The 25,053-nt window shown below is 34.0% G+C and overlaps 1 protein-coding gene across 1 annotated transcript; it reads right to left on the bottom strand.

Annotated features, from left to right (window-relative positions):
* Nucleotides 1-573: 573 nt before the first annotated feature.
* Nucleotides 574-24,693, bottom strand: LOTGIDRAFT_116674 (hypothetical protein; the record flags this gene model as incomplete). Its single annotated transcript, XM_009055315.1, has 10 exons — nucleotides 574-799; nucleotides 1,065-1,215; nucleotides 1,746-1,826; nucleotides 2,309-2,396; nucleotides 2,646-2,824; nucleotides 3,195-3,284; nucleotides 3,614-3,709; nucleotides 8,289-8,379; nucleotides 12,586-12,714; nucleotides 24,604-24,693. Coding segments are annotated over 10 exons (1,221 nt in total), but the record flags the coding sequence as incomplete, so codon positions are not given.
* Between the last annotated feature and the right edge of the window lie 360 nt (nucleotides 24,694-25,053).

The raw sequence follows: 25,053 nt of genomic DNA, 5'->3' as shown, positions 1-25,053 counted from the left end.
ATAAAATGGAGCAAGTTGTACAACTAAAATGGCTAAGAAGAAATGAAATGGAGAAAGTTGTACAACTAAATGGGCTAAGAAGAAATGAAATGGAGCAAGTTGGACAAATAAGTATGGTAAGAAAGATAAGAACTAAGTGGGTTAATTATGAAATGAAGCAAGATGTTGTACAACTAAGTACTATACAAAAGAAATGATATGAAATAAAAAACTTTGTAGGTTATTAATGACAGAAAATTAAAGGTGTTGTACCACTAAATGAGATCGGAATAAAATTAAGGAAGTTGTACAACTGCATGGGGGTTATTTAGGACATGAACCAAGTTGTACAACTAAATGTGGTAAGAAGGAGATGAAATGAACCAAGTTGTACAACTAAATGTGGTAAGAAGGAGATGAAATGAAGGAAACTTCCTTCCTTCCAACTAAATGGGTTTCAAAAGGACTTCTCTTAAGACTTAAGTTATAATTATTCAATTCTTCCAAATTTGTCAAAAACTGTTTCTTCTGGAGTGTATACAAGGACAGTAACTCATCAAACATTGAATTATTATTAAGAACAAGGGCAATAACTCATAATTTTGGTTTTACATACCGTTCATGTTGATCAGAGTCACTTGTATCCATCTTCTCTTCTTTCACTGCAGCTTTCTCTTTCTTAGGGGAAGCTTTAGTCTCATCAGAGGGTCGTTTACAGTCCAAGATACACTGTAGAATCTCAGCATGTTCAGTAGAAGAGTCAGAATGAGGACTGGCCATCTGTTCTAATTCAGACCACAGTTGACGATACTGTTCATCTCTGGTGAAAAAAAAAATACACAAATTTTCAATGAGGATTTCAAAAACTTCAAAATGTTTAAGGGATTGTCAAGATGTTTTCTCAACTTTTTTTTTGTGTAGCGGAGACACTGATAGCATTGATTTGCACCATTCCAATTTCCAGATTTCTGTGGGCACTCCAATTTCACTTAAACTAAGCCTTTTTCAACAATCACTTCATTTTGTGATCCATGTAAAGGGGACCTTAAATATATGTGCAGGGACAGGAGCAATATTTTTCAAACCTTTTAGGGCCTTTCCCTCTAGTTCCTGATGTAGCTGCCATTAAGGGTTCATTTTTACTTTCCATTTCAACAACATGTAAAACAGCTTTTTTACATTCTAGTACATCATCTTCTGTTAGTGTTTCTTTTACTATTAATGTTGGTAGTGGTTCTATACTCTATAAATATAGGAAATGATAGGATATGATAGGATATGTAGGGTGTTTTAAAATTAGAGCCCTCTTATCCATGAAATGAAATTATAGATGAAATGAAATTATAGATGAAATGAAATTATAGATGAAATGAAATTATAGATGAAATGAATGTACACAGTACCAAGCAGAGGGCTGGAATTTCGAAACACCAGGTAATATTTGATATATAAAATAATATAAGATGTGATATGAAAGGGAATTACATAAAAATGAAATGAAATAATAAATGAAATGAAATAATAAATGAAATGAAATAATAAATGAAATGAAATAATAAATGAAATGAAATAATAAATGAAATGAAATAATAAATGAAATGAAATAATAAATTAAATGAAATAATATATGAAATAATATATGAAATGAAACCATACATGAAATAACAGAATTATACAATTTAAGAAATCAAACGAAACGAAACGAAACGAAAGCGATATGGTAGTTTACCGGATTCCCAGAAAAGTCACCAAAAAACAGTCAAAACTTACTGAGATCATACTAGACAGAATAGATTCACTGATAACCATTGGTAAATAACGACTTCTTCTTTCTAGTACATTTAAAGCTGAAAAATATATTGACAATTGACAATAAAACTGAATATTGATCCCCCATTGCAGTTTGACTCATGTCATGTCTATCATATTGCTTTTGTCTGGTTTTTCATAGCATATTGGATACGTGTTTGAGCACATGATCCTAATGCATAACAAATATACAGGCTCTGAATATGAGATCACCGTCACCCATGATCAAAATAGGCTCCAAATGAGAGGTCACAATGACCCAGTCAAAATAGGCTCCAAATGAGAGGTCACAATGACCCACAGTCAAAATAGGCTCCAATATGACCTAAGGTCAATATAGGCTCCTAATGTAAGGTCACAATGACCTAAGGTCAATACCGGTTCCTAATATGTGTAAAATAAGTGTAAAATAACAGCCCATAATTGAAAAAGGGTGAATTGTTATTGAATTGTAGAGGAACCAGAAGTTTAATTTTATTTCTATAAATACAATATCTAAAGGTTTACATAGAAAGCTTACCTCTATCTATGGGGTCAGATGTATAATCTGTTAATAAAGTTGATGTTGCTGGCGCCAGTCGATTTTCTTTCATGAAAATACCAAAATCCTGAAAAACAAAGCATTGATGATAACCAAAAAAAGTAGAAGATGACAAGTCTTTTATAATCTTTGGAAAATAAAATTTTGCCAGATAATTTCAGTTTTAGCTTTAAAATAGAAATGATAGTCTTTGCCTTAATTTTTTTTTGAGGATAAACCATCCAATCCTTATCCTTAAGTGTTGCTTATCCTTAAGTGTTGCTTATCCTTAAGAGTCCCCTAAAAAACCACTCTACAGTACCATTCCAATACTTACAGGAATTCTATAGTCTGTTACTCTCCCCCCACAGCCTTCACTGATAGAAGGTGGATCTTCTAGTAGAAATCTGTAGGTGGGTAAGGAATGAATGAAGATCTCTCCACCATGACTGGCTAGAATATGGGAGATCACCTTCCCTCCAGTTTTACGTGGTTGTTCCAGCATAACTGATCTGTCTGTTGATGATAACAAATAATTGTGTAAACTATTGCCAGAAATCTTCCAACATTTTCAAAAATTCCATTGGGAAACATTTTGAGATTAAAGAAATTTATGCCACCTTTTTTTTTATTTAAGACAGACATCATAAATTGTGCTTAGAGATCAGATCTGTGGCTTAATTCAATTCACAGACAACCTTTCAGTTTTTAATCTTTCTGACCTACACCACGCACTAGTAGTACCCTAAAATCGCTGATGTGTCATTTTAGAGCTGAACCACATTAATCACTGTTGCTTGTGTTGTTAGAAAGACATGGCATGCTTCTGGAATACCTGATACCACTATAAATTGGTTTATCAACTAGGTCCTCACAAGTTCCTTACCTCCAAGTAGAAAATTAGTTAAACAGGAAGATGGTCTACTGTTAACATCAACTGGTGTTATTCTATAAGCTCCACTACAATGATGCAATTCTGAAACAAAATGGAATAGAGTTTTACATCCTACTTTTCTGCACATTTTTGGGCGTTATGAGGAGAGAAATGCATGAGTATACTGAGGATTCCTGTAACTATAGAAACGCCTAATTGTATATGGCTCCACTATCCTAAAAAATATTTTAAGCAGCCTTAGTTTCAGTAGAATTGCAAGAACAACAGACGTCTGATTGAAAATTGGAATGGTGCAAATTAATGCTCTCAGTGTCACCAACACACATAAAATGTTGGAAAACCTCTTTACAATCCCTTAAAGCTAAAACGGACAAAACGTTTATCAGAAATACAAGGAGCATAACTCTTACCAACAGCATTTGTTTTCGGAGTACACCATTTAAGTAAGACAGTATCTGTTGGTAGACCTTCTTTAGATGGTACCACCAGACCTTCCACATACCCAGCTGAAAATATAACCAAGAGTTATCATCTGGTTTCTGTAAGCTGACAACAGTACAACAGTGTGAAATATGACTCAGTGAACCAAACCCGCACCCCCCCTAGAATTCGACCTAATATAGACCTAAAAACTACCTCTTCTTCAAAAACAAGGTCCATAATAGAGAGTTTAGTAGTCAAGATTATAATAATAAGAAATTAAGAAATATCAAATCAGAACCTAAAAAAAACATCTTACTAGGCGATCTTCAGACAAATGACCTATTTCCAGCCTGCGTCCCTACTAAAGTTGACCAAATATAACTTATTCTCATGTCTATATTTCAAGACCACTTTGGAACATTAATTTAAAGGAAGTGTGCTTAAGGGGAGGAATGATAAAAAGTTTTTCGGTTAACATAGGTTATATGGTTTGGTTTTATAAGAACTATTTACAGTTATTATAAAAAGACAATATGGTTTCTATCACTGTCATACATGTCACTTATTAATTTAACATAGTCTATCATATTATTTATCTCTTAGTCTTGTGGCTACAACATTTTTTTTTCTCGTCCAAAGTTTGGTTCTGCTTATCCTTATGGACTTTCTTTTCTATTCTGCCAGGTTTGGAGCTGATGCTTGGAAATTATATTGCTTCCTTGTTAGGTTATCTAGAGGTTTAGAAGAGGTTAGAAGGCAACACTGGGATGACTCTCATGAGCAGAAGCCATGGCACAGGACTGCTGATTTGGTTCTATTTGCCAGTCATGACCGACGGAGCAGCTCAAATGACGGACGGTCAATATCCTCTATCGGACATCAAGTATAGGTTAGCCAATACATAGCTTTCAATGTCTGGCAAATGCAAAATTTAATGACAACTCTTATGAAATATAAAGCTATTAATCATTGGTATTACAATAACTTGATCTTCAACCCAATAATCTGATAATCCTTTAATTATCTCTTTTAAGTGTGGCATGGCAGAAGAATTCTTCTTACATTGAGGAGATTTGAACCCACAGCGCCATATTGTCTGGCCTATACAAGACCCTCCAACGTGATTTTTGTATCAACATCAACAGTTCAGCCAAATTTGTTGTTTGTCATGTGAAAATTACCCAAACTAGGCACCCAAAAATGGGTCGGAGCAAAGAACTAAGTCCTGGAGGAACTGGAAAAGGCCTGATTTATAGGGCTCCTTATTGACTAGCAGACGACAATCGAACACCTACCGGCTGAAAAATTCCCCTGCCATATTTGATTTGATACATGCATAGGTCAACTTTCCAATGAGATATTTCATTGAGGTGCCATGCTGGTCCCTTGAGAGTTGGAAATCAAAATAAATAGACTAAAACAGTTAATTTCCCTAAGTGCACACTGCATAGCATTACCCAACTTTATTAGCCTCCCAACTGCCTTAGATCACCCAAGTTAAAAAGATAATGAAAAGGAATGGAATTCCAGCATAATCAGACTTCCCTTAGGAATAAAAGACAATTTGCAGGAACATTAACCAATTTCATTCTAAGGACGTTTTCATCCTTGCTTGTGTTTGATGCATAAAAAAACCATTGGCTATAAATGGGTTACTGTGACATTGGCAACTGATTAATTGGGAATTCAGAATGTATTACAGCATCAAGGGTTTTCAAAGGTATACGAGTCTTCCACATCTAACCTTTGATTTATAACACTGCACATGATGGTTGAGGATGATTAGAGAGTATAGTATCTAATCAAGAGGTAAAGAAGAAGAGACACTCCAAAATGACAGTCCTCAGAATTTTTAAACATTGTGATCTTAATATAATAGATGAAAGATTTTTGGGGCAAACACTTTCCCAAGCTCTGCACACCCTCTTCGTTTTTGCCACTTCCATATACTATCAGCTTTCAAGTGAATTAAAACTTGCTTTTTCCTCTGGATACATGAACATTAAAACAACTTAGAAAATAAAAATTAATTGGTACTTTTAAATCTTTCACAAGGTGGGACATTTTAAACCCCAAAACCCCAAAACCCCAAAACCCCAAAACCCCATGTATTTTCTTCAGGATGTAAATTTGAAAACATTAAAAACATTTTCCATTTTTAATATCTTTTCTCAAGATGGGACATTTTAAACCCCAAAACCCCAAAACCCCAAAACCCAAAACCCAAAACCCCAAAACCCCAAAACCCCAAAACCCAAAACCCCAAAACCCCAAAACCCCAAAACCCCAAAACCCAAAACCCCAAAACCCCAAAACCCCAAAACCCAAAACCCCAAAACCCCAAAACCCCAAAACCCCAAAACCCCAAAACCCCAAAACCCCATGTATTTTCTTCAGGATGTAAATTTGAAAACATTAAGAACATTTTCCATTTTTAATATCTTTTCTCAAGATGGGGCATTTTTGGGCAAACACTTTCCCCACCCCCTCACGCCCATCAAACTGTCCCCCTACAATATATCAACATTCAAGTGAATCAAACCTTGTTTTTCCTTTGAATACATAGTCATAAGAACAAGTTGAACATCCTTTCCTAAGAAGAGACAATTTTTGGGCAAACACTCTCCCCACCCCCTCTCGCCGATCCATCTCTCCCCCTTCTACAACAAGTTGGAAAACAATATTCATAAAATTCACTCTCTAACATCTTTTACCAATTTTGTCTTGAATGGAATTTTTTTCAGTAGACAAGTTGTCTAAGGACTAATTTACTTCTTGGAGTATTGATTCATCATTCAGTTAAAAATTCCGTCGGGAATCAAAACCAAATTACACCAACCAATTGTGAAAAAAATAACAATTAGATCTATTTGTCTCAAGTTTGGTACATCCAGACTTCTCATTTGTCACTCTATACTGGCTGACATTTGTCAAGCTTGCCCTAAAATGTTTGTTTGATTCTTTACCCACTGATTATTGTTAAACTAACAAACAGTTTCGTTGACTCCTTGTGATGGCAAAATCATTCTGTTTTTTTCAAAGCTCTTCAGAAAAGAAGGTGCAATAAACTAAGAATGTGTAAGATACCTGCAGCAATAATAAGAAAGAAAACAGAGAAACAACCATTTTTACATAACTCAGATTCAACCGGATTCTTTCTACCAGCTTTTTCTTTGAGAAACCTCTTGGTAATGATCTTTCCTGGATTATTCGTAACCATTAACAGCTGGGTCAATCCAAAAATTGAGCAAAGATAACTTATTCACTAGGCTTTCACAAGTCGATCGAGATTAGAACACTGGTAAACCATTCCTTGGAGGCAGTGGAATAGCTAAGTCAGTAGTGAGTTGGATTGCGTTTGTTAGACGAGAAGGGGTTCGAATCCTTCCAAAGGCAAGAAAAATTCTGATGCCTGTGGCAGTGGTGTCAGTTCTCAACTCCATATATCTATAGCCTACCACCCCCAAACATGAAAACATAACACTTAAAGGTGCAGGCACACGAGTCATTTTAGTCAGAGATTTTTTCTCCGACTTGAATCTTGAGTAAAATCTTTCTGTGCCTGTGCTTCCACAACAAGATTATCGTGTCTCTGACAGATTTATAATATCAAACAAGTTAATTGAGTTAAACAAGATAATTTCTTTGATAGTTTTATAGACAGACTGGATATTTTTGTCGCATTGTGTGCCTGTGCCTGTTATTGAAACTCAAGACAAGACTCTAATCCAAAACAAAAGTCTCAGACCAAGACCGCTCGTGTGCCAGCACCTGTAGATGTTGTGTTAGATACCTGCATCAAAGTCTGCGAACACAAAAAGATCACTTTAAAACGTTATTGTCTTTTAGTAGGGTGTAATCCTTGAGAGAGATTTTAGATCCTAAATGGAAAGTACAAACAAGAAATTCTGTGCATTATTAATGCTTAATCAACAATAATAAGAAAGAAGCGAATGGAACTTGAAAACTTGGCACAAATTTCATGTAGAAATCTATTAGTGCTAATTCAAGGAAATGGAAAAGAGACTCTCTAATTAGGGGAGAAATAACACAAATATTGACTCGGGCACATTTTTCAAGATCAGTGTAAACCAAATTCAGCCATGTCAAAATGTTTGATTAAAGAGCTCTGAAGGAAGAATTCTTCTTCTTCAAATTTTTGGTTGATTGTCTTTGAAAGTCTTGTTTCTAATGATTTTATATTAGACAATTTATCACTGGGTAGTTTATTGATTCAGGAGAATGTAACATTTTTCAGCAATTTTAGCAAAAGAAATAATACTATTTAAACATAAATCATACATAATTAATACATAATAGATTTTTTATTTGTGACCTTGGCCAGTGCTTTTTATGAGACACACATATTTTAAAGGAAAAAATACACCAGTAACAAACACACATTGAAGACCTTGGAGAAAAAACTATTTGAATAAAAACATTTCATCAGAAGACATCTACAGGATGTAGCACAGTTAAATGGAGAATTGGAATCTATAATTGATGTCATAATGGTTGTGGGTTTTAATCTCGGTTGGCACGTGAAAGTCTGTTGACCTTGAATAAGTTATCTTTACTTGATAAAGCAGTAACTGGGTATGGACGATCCGAGAAAGATTCTCGTTAAGCTAAATTCCTTGTAAAAAAAGTTATCCAACTTACATTTTGCAGCAGATATAAGTTCTCTATGAGCTTTAGCAGAATGAAGTAATTCCACGTCATAGTTGGATGAAGAACTGGCATTCTGTTCTTCCTGAAAATAGAAATATAAACACAGTCAAAAAATCTTCTGGCGCTAAATTTGACAAATATACAAAGATAAAAATCCAGATTTTAAAAAATACAGTAATCTGATTGGATAATAAAATTAACTTCTGAATTGTGTTATTGACCAATCAGATGCCTGGAAAACAATTACCATCTTAATTAAAGTTTTCATGGGTTTGCTTAATCATTATGCTTTTTTGTCCCATGTAAAAATTCAGAAATTTACCGCCCCCCCATCCTAAATTGCTGCCAAAACCCTGATAGATCATGAAAATATTGAATCAAATTTTATTTGAACAAGATTTTAAGAAGAAGATCTTAAGATCTTAGAATATACTGGGAAACAAACGAAAAAAAACACAGGAATTTCTACATCAGCGTTTTTTAAGACAATCCCAGTTCAAAATAAGACTCTCTTTGACAAAAATTACGCCAATGAAATTAACATATTACAAAATTTCTCTACGCCTGTTCTTAATTAACCCCACCCACGTGTGAAACTTGAAGTCGAGTGCACTCTTTAATCTCCAAATTGACTGGATTACCTTATTTCAACCAGAAAGAAATTAGTCTATGTCCTAACTTTATTTTCTGTATAACACAGACAACAGAAGGTTCGAGTCGGTTGATTATGTCCTCAAGGCTGTAATTTTAACCAACCATTTAGCTCGCTTTATTAACCCCTCATTTTCTCGTAACCACCAATTTGTCGCGGTAATTCCTTGGGACAAAACACGTTGTTGAGATCTACACTGACTAATTTGATGTCTCAATAGATAGGTTAGAAGTTAAAAGGATGTTTACTTGTCTCGTTAAAACACATTGACTTTGAGATTATGTTTTTTTAACCTCTAAGACACGTCTGCAATTTTTAAAGTCATTGTCTTAAGAATGAACCAATTCGTTGCGATTGCAATTTCATAAGTTTTGTGCCAACCTCTGCAATTCACTGCTTGCTTTTAGAGAGTTCACATAGATGATATATATTGTCTATCGGGTACTTCACATTGTTTCTGTTTCTGATTTGTAAAAATGAGACTCTCCATGGTAGGCATGTGCCAATGGCACTTCCACAGAGCTGCCATATTTTTTATCTCAACATTGAAAGTTGTCCCCACATTGCGTCAGTTTGCCTCCTATTATAATCTGAGGAGCCTGGTGCTGCCACTGGATAATCGGTGAGTCCACATAGCTGGTATTGTTTAAATGGTATCTTTACTTTGTTATAATGCAAGGATTATGCTAGTTGGGAAATATTTACTCACTTTTTTGGTGAGTCCACACAGCTGATTTTTGCAGTGGTGAATTTGCCACCAGATATTTTGGTCTGTAACAATGGTGAGAATTATAATAAACAAAACCTAACTTTAACACTAGATAGAGAAATCTGTTTAAGAGAAATCTGTCTGTTCAACTTAACCGTGAACATTTCTGACTGGTAATTTTTGCTCAATTAACCAGTCTTAGTGATCTATAATCAAATTATCTCCCTTTATTTCACATGCAAATTGACATCTGACAAATTCAACATGTCTGTAATCTAACTAATTGTACGTTAATTGTTTGTTAAAGGGAGATAACCAGGTAATTTGTCCAATGGATAACATGTAATAAAAGGTAATGGAGTTTCACATCCTATTTTCCTGTAACCATTCAGTTGGGCGAATTGAGATAAGCAATTATTCAGTAAGATTGTTCACTAGAGGAGTGGCCAAGGACCAGCTGGTAGAAAGAGTCCTCTGAGTCTAATATGGACATTTCCCTTTTTTTCCTCATGATATCCATCAACCAGCTGTAAATGGATACAGATAATCTTGAAAAGATCATGCCAAGAAGTTGTTTATGGATACAGATAACCTGGGAAAGATGTCACAAAGTTTATCCAAAGAGAGGGAGTAGAGATAGATCCTAGTGAAATATGGACGTTCCTTCTTTTCTTCCTTTAAATGCATCGCTTTAGATCAGTAATATTACTACAATATTCTGAGTCTGGGAATGACCAATGCCAAGAGGTTTGGCCAAGGACCAGCTGGTAAGAAAGGATCCTCAAGAGCCTAAGTTGGTAGCCTTGGGAACAGTTGGGTCTATCGCTTTAAATCACATGAAGAGTTCTTTGGGTGGATGATAATTGTTTCTGACTCCAGTGATAGTTCAATGACGTACTATCGAATTATTTAAACCTGTAGGGATTAGTGATTTGGTGAACAGGCTTCATTCACTTTTGATTTAAATAACTTTGTCAAATCATAAGTCACTGTTGTATGTAGTGCCAGCACAATAGATCGCTGGATCCATACATGGTGATACGACAGGCCATGATACACGTATTGTATTGTATTGGCGTGTATCAATACTTGACAATACATTCAGACAAATGTGTATTCACTAAAGACTAGAAATCCTCCAAAAGAAGAAGAAATTTAAAGTAGAAGTTTCAAAATTGAAAATAAGCACTTATTCTATGGCCATAGGAAACGGCCGAAATACCAAGCACAAATTCTTTGTACTGCTGTGGTTACATGTAATATATATCTGTAGGGGCAAGTAATATATTATCCAAAAGGGCAATGGTGTAATGGTATTTACTTGTAGTAATGGAATCGGTCAGTTGTCAGACATGGCGGTAAATTTCTAACAAATTTGACCATCTAATGTAATTACAATCCAAATGAATATTTAAAAAGAAAAGTTAACAAGCATGATTGTATGATCATTAGCAGCAATTAATCATTGAGGACAAGCTCGGTTGACATGTCATAAATCATGCCAATATAATCATGTCATAAATCATGCTGGGTAATTATTGACATCTATATCACAATGTAGAAACAGTATCAATGGCACTTTGATCTACGTTGATTCCAGTGGACATTAATTACTGGTATTAGTTTTGATAATGATCTGAAATGATTTCCATCACACCATTCTGAACCATTCTAAACTTTTGGCTTTTCTGTTTTTGGAATTCCTGATATTCCTCCTCTGAAGACAGTTCCAAAATTCTGTGTGTTCACCTTCTGGTGGTGCTACTACCTTAGATTATGGTATTAATTCTAATAATGATCTGGAATGGCTTCCATCACACCATTCTTAAGCATTCTAAACTTTTGGCTTGTCTGTTTTCAGAATTCCTGATATTTCATTCATAAAATTAACAAAGCACATATCTGATTGGCTAACGAAAGGGAATTTAAAATCAATTTGACGAGGATTCTGTGTTATTTGTTATTAAAGTGGGCTAAGAATTAATCGTGCCGATACATCACGATTATTTTTATCCAACATCAATAAGAAGGAAAGAATATCGCTTCATTGATTCATCGGTAAATCGTTGCAGCCCTACAAAGAAGTAAATTAATTAACAGTATTTAATAAATCAACCAGCGAGAAATCTAAGATCAGTGATCCCGGCATCACATGATACTAATTCATTAGACATAGCATCACATTACACTTTTTAACACCACTAATAACGCACAGATTGTCTCCCAAATACTTCAACATCGAAAAAATCATGAACAGTTCGTAACGACTTAATAAGGTTCCTGACCAAAACAAAACAATCTCTAATCTTTTTCAATCATTCGACGCCATTCGTCTTTCTCAGTCTTTGACCATGGTATAAAAATATAAAGTGATATTTTTCTAGGAATTTCTTGGAATTACGAATAAACCACGTTATCAGACAATGGAATAAGTCTGGTTTATTTCCTGTAAGATTTGTTAGGTTGGTAAATATATAAAAACAGAGCTTAAGTTGTTTAACACATCTGATTACCCAGAAAAAATGTGTTTAAGGGATGTCATCATCTAAAATTTGATAATAGCTTAATCTAAAGATATCCTTATCACTTTTCAGAATGGAAATTTAAGGTGCAGACCATATACAATTAATATTTTTTTTTTAATATTATGACCACAAAGTAACAATATGTAATCACTTGCCCAATTTTGAGTTAATTTAGATTAACTATGCATCAGTTTTATATTTTTTTAAAAGTGATACAGATAGGTGAAATTCAGTTATATCATCTTGTTAACCATGGGTGAACCCTCCAAACTTTTGTTTACATTGTATAGTTTTGTATATGGAGAAAAATTTCTGTATCAGGGTTAATAACCCTTTGCTCAGCTTTCAAAGGGTTAAAATCAGATCCTGGGACAAATGGATTAATGATAAAGGCATGCTTACTTTCATTGGTATACCAGTTACAGTGGTAGAGGCCAGGTCAAAATGGATCTGAGCTAGATGTACCAGTTTATTGTACAGTTGACGTCCAGACTTAGTACATTGTACTTCAGATGAAAAATATGGAGACACCTGAAAAAAAAGGTAGAGCATAATCAGACAAAAATGAAACTGGAGTTTTCCACCCTTGGATGTACCAGTTTATTGTACAGTTGGCTGTCCAACTTGGTACATATGGTGACAAGTACAAAAGAGGTAGCACCAATTAAAGATAGATGTCTGTGAATCTTGCAATTACACTTAAACTATGCATAATATGGCAAAGGCTCTTCAATTATATTAGCAGTCTTTGTGGAATGCTGTTGAGCATTTCTATAATTACAGGAACCACAGACATTTGACAGAAAATTGGAATGGGGCAAAAAGAAGCATTAAATGGCCTAGATAAACATAATTTTTTTAGAAAACCTCTTTGCAACCCCTTTTCAGAAGTACCACAAATGAATGAAAAATCGCATATCTTCACAAATATCTTGAACTAAGAATTCACTTTCTATGTCTTTTCTACTATGGCAGTCTCAAGAGAAGACGAGTCGTCATTTTAACTTTATAACAATGATAATTCTAAATATGGATGGATTTGAAAGCTCAAATTTCAACAGAGCTGTAAACACTTTTACTGATTAGCTTGAAACCAAAATTCCTGTTGCTGAGACTAAAGTACGATTGGTCAAAAGGTTGGCCAACTGTCCCTTTAAGGATTGCTGTGTAGATAGATGATTGGTCAGTTTGCTCCATGTGATAAACTTAAGAAGAATTTCATGATTTTTGCTAAAAAAAAGCAATTTTAATTCCATATATTCTTTCGTTTTTGTAGAAATAATTAGTTGATAATTAAAGAATAAAGAATTTTACTGTCAAAATTATTTTTGATCTGACGATAAATTTGTTATTAATGTAAATCATTTTAGATCTTTTTGAAAGATAACAAAATAAAAAAATCCTTTTACATGATTATTGATAATGAATTGCGTATTTTTAACCCTGCAGAAAGTTTTTCATTCATAAGTTGTGTTTTCTTAAAGGTGATATCCCAGATACAAAACGTGCTTTACATGTTTCTAAACAACATGTTCTTTAAGTTCAAGGTAATGTCCCTACAAAATTTCACAAATGGGAACAGAATTTTATTTTGACATCAAACCAGGTAGGTAAGTAAATGACAAGTTAACGTTCCTTCCAGATATGACCAAACCAAATTAAGTTTTATTTTCATAGATTTTTAAATGTCTAGATAACCAAAGCTACATAATTTGAATGATTATGAAGTAGACTTGTATTATTAGACTCTATTTGCTTCTCTTACTCTTGACAAGTTATTTTGTGTTTTAAATGCTTATCATGGCCTAGAAACAAACTTTAGAAGTGTCCCAGATTACTCCCAACCCTGTAACCATACCCCACCCCCTTCTCGGATTGAATACTACAGTCACAAGATCTATCTAGGATAGCTACTTTAAAAAACCAAAATGGCTGAAAGACAGGATACTAATTACAATGTTTTCCTTGTATTTTTCTATCAATTTGTTTGCCGTAAGAAATGGTTCGATGCTCCTTGCAAACGCTGGGTCTGTAATTAATGTTTTAGCCTAAATCTCATGTTTATGCATTGTTTTAACGCTTAATGCAGTGGTGAAGAAAATCAACTCTGGAGATAGTTATCGAGTTATATAAGTCTTTATAACTTGATGATTGAATTCATTCAGGAAGAAGAAATTATATAAGAGGTTATTAAAATAAAATAGAATGAAAAGTTTTACATCTTTTTTTTATAAATAGAGCTCAACAGAATCTTCCTCAGTTTATTACACTGAAATTGAAGTTTTACATCCTACTTTTTCTTATCCACATATAGAGCTAGAGCTAAACAGCATTTTGATCATTTAGATCAACATCTGACTCTGTATACAGCTTAACAGTTTGTTAAATATCTTAGTTTTTCATCCTACTTTTTTTGTATCCACACATAGAGCTAGAGCTAAACAGCCTTACATGTAAATCAATGTAAAACCTTCATAAATTACTGTACAAATATTGGCCCTGTACATGGAGTAAGGTTCAAAATATCTTGGTTAGTTTCAATTCTTGGTCCTGTACACAAAGTAAGAGAAGAGAGATAGATCTTAGTTAGTTTCATTATTATGAAGTATATACTGTCTATATATAGTAATGTATCTATCAAGTCATAACAACTGTATATTGAGACAGATAGCAGACACTTCAAGATTAGGAGGGGTGGTCGTAAAGGTTCTATTTCACAAAAGCTTTGTTAGAAGAATTTTTTTTTTAATTAATACAGGTTATTGGTTAATAAACTTTAAAGAGCAGGTGCTCCATTTTAGGTGGGTGATTTTAATCTTGAATATATGTAAATATTCTTCAGAAGTATTAAAAATGACGAAAATCGTATAATTCATTCAAAAATACTTCAAACTAGGAATTTTACTCACTATTTCTATATATCACAGAGTATCTTATATTGATGAGTCGTCATTTTAACATTTAAACACAGATAATGCTGGACTCACATGGAATAAAAGGCTCAAATTTAGACGGTGAGCTGTGAACATTATTACTGATAACAGAATGATACTTTTCCAATGTCAACCATTCCAAACTATAATAGTAATTCATAATGTCCAACCAAGATCAAAACTTTTCGATCATCCCTCCAAGGACACCCTGACCATCCTAGGTACAAGATCTGTCCAGCAGTAATCAATGAGTATGAACCACTTGAGACAGTCTTGTTCTGACTGATTTTAAATATAATTGTTATGTATATAGAATTTCTAGCTAATCTATTATACTCAAGATACTAATTCATTTGTAACTCTACCAGAATTTCAATCATATTTTTCCTTGAAAAATGAAACATTCTGGAAATTATTTTGTATATTGGATATTCCTTGACTGTCCTTTCCTTTCCAATTGGCAAGAGCTTAATTTACCTGAAAATTATAGTATATCAGATAAGCTTTGAGCGCCTATCTTCTTCCAATTGCTCCATGTATGAATAGTCTGGATAAACAAAACAAGACTTTTTGACCTTTCTGGCATTTTCATTTTTCAAAAATATGGGAACCCATCTTTAAGACTTTCAATTCAAATCAATAAAATGAGTAAATTGGAATAATATTTCTAGAGACTTTGACAGGATTTGATCTTTGTGGTAGACACAATTTATTTACTTGTCCTATACACAGAGTTTCAGACTAGACTTGGCTATTATGTCATTATATATAATGTCTAGAACTCATCTCATCAAGCCTTTACAATCCTCATCAGGACAGTCAACTGTCCAAAATTCATTTAATTACAGAAAATGTCTCTAGCTCATCTCATGCTGTCTTCACAATTTTCATCAGGAAAACTTCTGGAAATGGCAGTTGATTACCAAAAATTTATTTGATATAAAAATAGACTACAGCTCATCTCAGCTAAAATGTTAAATGACCAGGAACAAAAGATGCATGACAATTTTGTCGGATCATGTTGGCAAGTGGAGTCAACCGCAGAAATTAACCCAAAACAAAACTTTTCTATCATATCAAGACTCTAAATTTTTCTTTTTGGTCTGAACATAAAGAACACGTTCTTATGATTGATATACTTCCTCACATGAAATGTTCATTAGCTGCTACCAATGTTATAGCAAACTTATTTCATGTTTGTCCTGCAGTTCAGATCTTGGGGGTTTTTTTATTCATGAAAATGTTCCAATAATAAATCAGGGATCAGAAACTGCCATGACTGCTTACAAAACAACCATTTTACCCATTCCATCTACATAAGTATTTAACCTCCTTCCCTAGAGAGTTCCATTCATTGTTTTCCTCAAATAACACGCTAATAAGACAAGACATGGAAAATGTTTAGGGACAGAACACAGGGATAAGGTTACACTTGATATATTTTGTGTGGCTTAAATGATGATTGAATAAAATGGCGTCTGTCTACATGTAAAATAATACAAGATGGAGTATGTCAAAAATTCAAAGGACATTTTGAACCATACATTTTTAAATGCAACAATGTAGAACTACATTGCACAATGAGGGAAATTTTGTCAGGACAGCAACATTAGCCTACTCTTTTTCTTCATTACCAATTGTCAAAGGATCTAAACCTGCACAGAAAATGAAAATCCGAGGCCTCAGTCTATTGTTCATTTAAGGCACTTCACTCTTCAGTCCATGAGCCGAAACAAAACTCAACAGACAGACAGAATATGTCATCATACTGTTATAAGCAACTTCTGTTGTATATTTATAAACTTGCTGAACCATACATCTTAATACCACGGTCATAAAATACAAGTTTTGTAAAAGTGATCAAATGGTTTCACTGGATCCTGGATGATCCAGACTGATCCTTTTGGTGACCAAATGGTGATAACTCTATCAGCAAGCTATTGCACCCTTGACACGAACATCTTGTGTTTTTGTAAAATAAATTAACAAATATAAATACTACTGATAGTTAATTATATTAAACAGATCATCAATACCATGACTAGTTAGTATTGACCAGCGGTCAGTATCACATCTCCAGGGCCAATATCGCTTTTCCCAGGGCTATATCACTTCCCCAGGGCCAATATCATATCAAGATTGTTATATTCATTATATTGTTATTTCCAAACACATTCATCTTCCCTGAAGTCATCTTAAAGGATTGTAAAGCAGTTTTCTAAAAAATTAATGTGTATCCGTGACAATGGTACCAGACATCAGTAGATAACTCTGGGAAGCACTGGCCGTGGAACGAGAATACTTCTTATATTGGAGATTCGAACCCTAAAAACCTTATAGTCTTGCAGAGTCCGCATGACGATGATGTTCTTAGAAGTCAAAGTGACATTGTAAAAAATTTCACGAATAAAAAACAAGTTTGCGCAATACCAATAAAAACACTGGAAAATTATTCATATTTGTAACATTAGTCTAAATCATCAAGTCTTAGCAATATAATTTCAAATAAAACATAATTTAAATAGAATTGTAAAGACTTAAAGATAGCATATCAAACCATGCCATTCAGACTAGCTTGTTGATTTTATGGCTTTCAATTGCATCTAAATAAGGAGCTTAGCTGGCGTTAAAACGCCAATCACGAGGATTTCAAGATTTTCCTATCTGATGGCATTCGGCATTAAATAATCGCAGGAATTAGATAATATAACTTCCAGGCAGACATTGATCTTTTAAAAACCTATATTTCAATTCCATTGCTTTCACGTGTTTCAGTTGAATTTCAAGGCAATAGGAAATTAATTCAACATAAAATTTGACAGTCATAAAACATTTGTGTCCAGTAGGCAGTGGCGGCGCCCAACCTTCTGAGACTAGGGGTACAAATAGGAGGCTGACTGACTCAATGGGGGACAACTGCTGAGGCTGAATTCAAATTTTGGCTATTCTGTGGTGGTGTCATAGTCACAAGCCTCTCATAGAGCGTCTTACAGATTTCTCTCAAGAAAATTTTAGAAAAAATGAATTGATTTTGTGTATTCTGACACATATTTTGGAGAAAAAGGGTAGACATTTAGATTTGTTGAAAATAAAGTGGGGGTACAAATGGGGGTGCAAACCACCTTTCTAACTGGCACCGCCACTGCTAGTAGGGGAGCCAGTGCAAGGACATGCCCCCCTAGAAAAAAGGTTTGTAACCCCACTTTATTTTTAACAAATCAAAGTTTTTGCTCCAAAAAGTTTTCTTGAAACCTATGGCGATTCCACATAGCTGCCAATCCAGACCAGACAGTTGTCCCCCCATTAAGTAAGTCTGCCGCCTATTTGAACTCCCAGTCTCGGGAGGCTTGTGCGGTCACTACTACGTCTGTGTTTGTAATGATGTTTATTTTTTAGCTCCCTTGAGGAAATCTGTTATAGAACTATGTCACCATTTTTTCCTTCAAAAACATTCCCTTAACATCCACAATATGATATTTTAATTGTTTTGGGGATTAGTTGTAATCCAGTGAGTTAAAGTGTTGAAATTTCATGACAACAGAAAAAATGGGTCTAGACATAATATTATACAATTCAATTTCAAATTTTTTCATTCGCTTTATTTCTATCTCTTCATAACAAGAAGAATATTCCATAACATATCCTGCTCATAGTTCCACACATCCACTTTAACTAAATTCTTAACTAAATCCAGGCCCACAATCCCCTTTTAACTAAATTCTTAACTTTTTCAGGCCCACAATCCCCTTTTCAACTAAATTCTCAACTTATTCAGGCCCACAAACCACCTTTAACTAAATTCTAGACTTATCCAGACTCACACACCATCTTTAACTAAATTCTAGACTTATCCAGACTCACACACCACCTTTAACTAAATTATAAACTTATTTCAGAATTGTCAATTAAGATAAGGATAATGAATAGCAATCTTTATGTATTCCACTCAGATCAAAGTAAAGATAGTTGCACACAAATAGAATGAAAGACAAAGGATTCTATGAGCACCGAGTCTATTCGGGAAAGCACAACATAAAATACTCATCCATCAAACTTTAATTTCCTGCTACTTTATATCACTATACTTAAAGGGGAAGTGTGTTTACTTCATATAAACTTTTATAGTGACTTAATCCATTTATTCTCCCAGTGTTCAATGATATGTAGGTTTTTGCTAAAGGGATTGTGAAGAGGTTTTCTAAATTGCTTATATTTATCTGGGACACTGGTAATATCTATTTGCACCTTTCCAAATTTCAATCGAACATCTGTGGTTCCTGCAATTCCACTAAAAAAAAGTGTTTGATGATGTCACTAATTGCAAAATATATTTTATCATATAAGGCACATTTCATTAAACACTAAGTTTAAGTGGAAATGCAGGAAACACAGATGTCTGAAGGGTATTTCAAATAAACTAAAGAACTTGGTGAATATTTCCACTTTAAATAGCATTTAAGAACAATAATATTGTATTCAGCATAAATTATGACAAGTACAAGTAGTGTGAGACAGAGCAAAACTAAAAAAAATTTTGGCAAATAACAGATAAAGATTTCAGCAGTTACAGTTTTAGTGAGTAGGAATATCTGGCTGATAGATATAGGGTCAAGAATCAAACAGGCTCATGTACCTTTCAGAAACCAAGATGCTCGAAATAAGAATTTCAGTAAAATATTGAACTAGATTGGGTTCGAACTCTGAACATAGTTGCTAAGAGATTATAATCAGACAATTTTCTAAATTGAAGACTCTTACCTTGAAAATGACATCAAAAGCTAAATTATATTGATGTGTTAGAAAGATGGGAAAGCCTAATTTCTAATGAGAACTTGTACAATTTTTTCCCAAAGCAAAACATCTCTAAGTTAACTAATTTAGTCCTTAATTTGGACCTTCGTGATCATTTTAACTTCGTAAAAACACAATTCTGTTACTTGCTTAAAGGCAAACCATCTGAAATCTTATTATCCAATTTTTTCCTGTAATTTTGATTTATAAAACCTTTACTAAGATAGGTACAAAGGTCATCATAATTAGGGAAAAAATATGGCCAGGGGGCATAATCTCGATAAACTTGAAAGGTTCTCATCCCTTTCTGATAAACATGATGTCCTTCTGCAACTAAATTGCTAAATTTCAGAAAGTCCAGAAGTCTCGGTGGCTCAGTGAGTTAGACACTTGCTTGCTGAAGGTTCAGAGATCAATCCCGGCATAGGTTGAGATGATACCTTTGGATTTTTCAACCCAGTTTCACCCAGATGGGACTGAGGCCCTGTGTGCTACAGGCTGTGCATGTTAAAGATCCCCCGACAGTTTGAAATCGAAAAAGAGCAGGCTAATGCTGCTGTCCTGGCAAAATTTCCCTCATTGCACATTGCATGGCATTGCCAATTAGCCCACATGGTGCAGAAAAGAAGGACGTAAAACTTCATTCATTTCCTTTCATTTTCATTTTCAGAGAGTCCACAATACTGTTTATTTGGTATATTTAGTAAAACATGTAAATTTCCAAAATGTCCATAATTCTAAGAAACAACAGATTCTATAATAAAAATTCTACTTCATGAGAGAAAAATTCCAATACAACCTTTTCCTGTAGCTTTTTTTTGAGAATATAAACACTAATGGTATTTTTTCTTTTTTTGCACAGAAATATCTAGACTATCATTCTTTAAGTACCATCTCTCAAAATAATTGTAGTGCGTTAAAACGCAGGAAAATAAAATTACTCTTGTTGGATTAAGACACTACAGTAAGATGGTATCAATAAATAGCCATCAAACTCAATACAACGTCAATTAACTACCATGATTACATTATTGACCTCCAATACTGAAGATCTCTTGTGAATTAACAGAAAGTACTCTACAGCCACTTTTCCTAATCTGTGAATCTACTACCCCTAAGCCAAGGTTCTGTGTCTTAAATCTTGGCTGATTTGTTTGGTCAGACATGGATTGATCTGGTTGTATCTCATGATGTTGAGCTGGCGGGTGTAGAGTGCGAAGTAGACCATGCTTACTCTTTTCGAAACATCTGATGGTACTTCTTATTTGAATCCACTAGTATACTATTATTGCTTCTGACCTAGGAACTAGTAACCCCTTGTAACCCCTGGGGATACCAACAGTAAGGACCTCATAGATACCCAAGAAAATTTAATTTGAGTATGGACAATTTTTTGATTACATTGAAACTTACGGGAGGTCCAAAATATTGGGATCCAGAGCTCTACAAAAACCCTTTTTATTTTCCATTATCCCATACCATAACTATAATAATATTGTCAATCCAAATGCATTATTGTCAAAATGCATAGTGTCAAAAATACATAGCGTCAAAATACATAGCGTCAAAAATACATAGCGTCAAAATGCATAGCGTCAAAAATACATAGCGTCAAAATACATAGCGTCAAAAATACATAGCGTCAAAATGCATAGCGTCAAAAATACATAGCGTCAACAATACATAGCGTCAAAAATACATAGCGTCAAAAATACATAGCGTCAAAATACATAGCGTCAAAAATACATAGCGTCAAAATACATAGCGTTGAAATACATGAGGAAGTCAGTTTTCAAATTATTTATGTAGAAAATAGGCCTACAGATTGACTATGCAACACATAATAAAATATGAAGATCTATTTTGAGGCTGATTCCAGATCACATAAAAATAATCCGTCAAAATTTGACTCGCCAACCAATGAAAAAAAAATAGTAAGAGTTCATAGCAAGGACAAATAAAAAGAAAACCAACTCAAATTTATGAAATGAGATTTGAAGAATGATGAATTGGGAAAGGTACAAATATGACAAATTAAATCTGAATACATCAACTAAATGCTCGATCAATATCAATTATCACTTCCTCTTAGTAATAACATTTGTTTACAAAAACCAGGACATGAGGTCAGATGTGAATTATAGGTTAATGCGTACACCAAATAATTACGTCTTTATATAATTTTTTGTGGAAGAAGTTTAGGCTTATAATACTTTAATTAGCTATGTGGACCCTCCAAATGTCTAGCCTACTTGTGAGACCCAGTCAGAGTGTTATCAGGTGTTCTGAAAGGGTTGAACCCTAGACCTTCAGGTTAGCAAGCTAGGGTCTAACTCACTAAGTCTCTGTGGCTACACACTGAAGAGGAGACAGTGGCTCAACTTAATAAGTAGGGGCTCGTGGACTTTAGTGGGTTGAGGCTTCTCCTCATGAAATATTTAACATATGCTCTTCTGGTTTTTTTCTGGGGGGTGGGGCCAGTAGACTTAGTTCAACCAGTCCCTGTGGTAGTTAAACCACTGCAGGAGAAGTAATATATAGGTTAATACTGTTGATATTAGTCATAACTAAATATAAGTTGACTAATATAGTAATACCAAACGATCCACGGTAGTTGATCATCCATACCCTAGGGACCTTGTAACTTCGTTCATTTCATACTGATTCATTATAGATACCAAGTTAATATCAATCACTCGTGTTTTGCCTACAGTTGCCTACTTTTTAAAATGGGTTTGTGTTTTGTGACATTTTGTTCGATGGCAAGATGTTTATACAGAGTGCTGCTAAGATTGCAATACAATATTAAAATGACATTTGTTGGTATGATATATAGATACAGCTTTATGGAACAACAATCAAAATCTCGTCCAAAGCATGGCTAAATCAAAAGTAAAAATATTATAGTTGTGGACTCCTCTGGTGGACTCCTCCACAGAGAAGTACCATCAGGTGTATCTATCAGAAAATAGTCAACTAGCATTAAACCAACATGCCAAAAGATTAAAAAATTACTTAATGATTTATTGAAGTTTTCATACAAATTCTTAAAAAAAAGAATTAAGGCCAGTTTCTCTTTAAAATCAGGTTACTTTTTCTGGCTCCAACTGAACAACATTTGTGAAAAAGATCTATCAAATAATCAGACTAGTGTCTTTAAACTAACGTGTCAAAAGGTTACTTAACCTAATCATTTGCGTTTCAATCAATTTCAAAAGCTCTCTTTTTAATACATTCTCACCACACAAGCAACACTGTCAAATTCAATTTGCGGTACCGACATAAAAAACCACCATTACAAAAGGTCTTGACATCCTTTGTGTTAATTTCCAACATGCACTGATACACCATTAGCCGTAAACCCATCTTCTTGTAACCATTAGCTTCTAAATTTAAAGTGACAGAACTAGAGTTAATGCACGAACTTCACGAAAACTCTCTTTTTGTTAAAGTCGTGGAAATAAGAATTTTGAATTTTTTTTTATATTGACAAGTATTTGTAGCAATTTTTTTCGAACTGACCAATACAGAGTTTGTCTAATACCTTGACTGCAATGATCAACTTTTATTGTATCACAGAAGTAAATACAACAATTTGATTGAATTGTACCCTTCAGTGAATACAGCCAGAGGCCTCGGCAGAAAGACTTTAAACAATTTTGAAGCACATGTTATCATGGATTATGATTGGCTGTATTGAATTGGCTCTGTTGAACGTACATCCAATCAAACTGCTGTATTTATAAGCTTCTGTAATACAAGAAAGGTGGCATTTGCAGTCAAGGTATAAGACACAGTTTCTAATAGCTTGACATTGTGAAGATGTGTATGTACAAGACTCGGTCATGAAAAAATCTTCTTCAAAGATTTCTCCCTTGACAGTTTAAATGAAAAAAAAAATAGGTTAATGTCTGCAAAATTTCCTTCAGTGCACACCGCATGGCATTTCTCAGATCAGGTGCAGAAAATAAGACATTTCCTGTTGAAATGCCTTCCTGGAGATGATTATTTCCATTTCAATTTACTGTAGTACAATGTTGAATAATGAATTCAATCTCCCGGGCAGCAAGCAGAAAATTAAACACCATCTTTCAATTGTATCTCTATTCAAATGGAATTTTTTTTTCTGGAAAACATGGCAGTTTGTAGTGCTTGAACATCAGTCAATGTGTTGTTTATCAGATAAAATTAACTGCATGCATCACTTGCCAAAAGTTTTACTCAATGAGCTTTTTTGCAGCGGAGCAGATATTTTAGAATATCTGTCATGAATTGACATTATGTCATTATTGCATTATCGACACTATATTAATCCATATAGTACTGACGGGTGGCGTACGAAAAGCAGACCATGCTTACTCTTTTCGAAACACCTGATGGTACTTCTCTTTGGTATTATACTACTAGTTTTTACTCTTGATTTTGCCATACTTTGGACGAGATTTTGCATGTAAGGATTTTTATTAATGGTTCAGCTTTGCATAGAAACTAAAATTTATGCAAAATTTGGCTTTTTACATGGTGAAAGCTCTCAAAAAGAAACAGATCCAAAAGTGAGTCCGAGCAACTCTCCTAAAGTGCCGATATCTCATCCATTTAAAACTTCTGAGGAAATGGTAAGGACCAGTTTGTTGGGCTATAAATAGGGATAATTTCAACAAGAAAACATCTTGATAGGAATAAAGGTTACCCTTACCTCTTTACATGGTTTATCTGTTATTTTTAATTCTTCATTAATAGGTACAATATGTAATAATAACAACTCACAATGGTCAATTGGTAATAAACTGGAAAAAACAATAAACAAATATATTATAAATAAAATGTATGGAATTTTCTGTCCAATTGATGTACAGTTTCTAGCTCTAGATTATATACCTAGAACAAAAAGTTAAGCACCACCAGATCTTGAACCATTGTTTAGGAAATGAATGCAATTGACAATCCTTCTTGATAACAGAGATATATATATATTAGAACCTACTGTTGAAAACAATATTGAAGTGGATGATCGTACATTATATTGTCTTTATAGCCCCAAATGCAAAGTATCTGTTTTTCATCAGTCTTTGAATGTCCTGTTGAGAAATTTGCTGCCACTCCTGATGAAATGCTGCATCCAACTATGTTACAGTTTGTACAGGAG

This window comes from Lottia gigantea (assembly GCF_000327385.1).
Source record: "Lottia gigantea unplaced genomic scaffold LOTGIsca_24, whole genome shotgun sequence".
NCBI classification, from domain to species: Eukaryota; Metazoa; Mollusca; class Gastropoda; family Lottiidae; genus Lottia; species Lottia gigantea.
The sequence above is the reverse complement of the archived record's forward strand: the minus strand, read 5'-3'. Positions and strand labels throughout refer to the sequence as shown.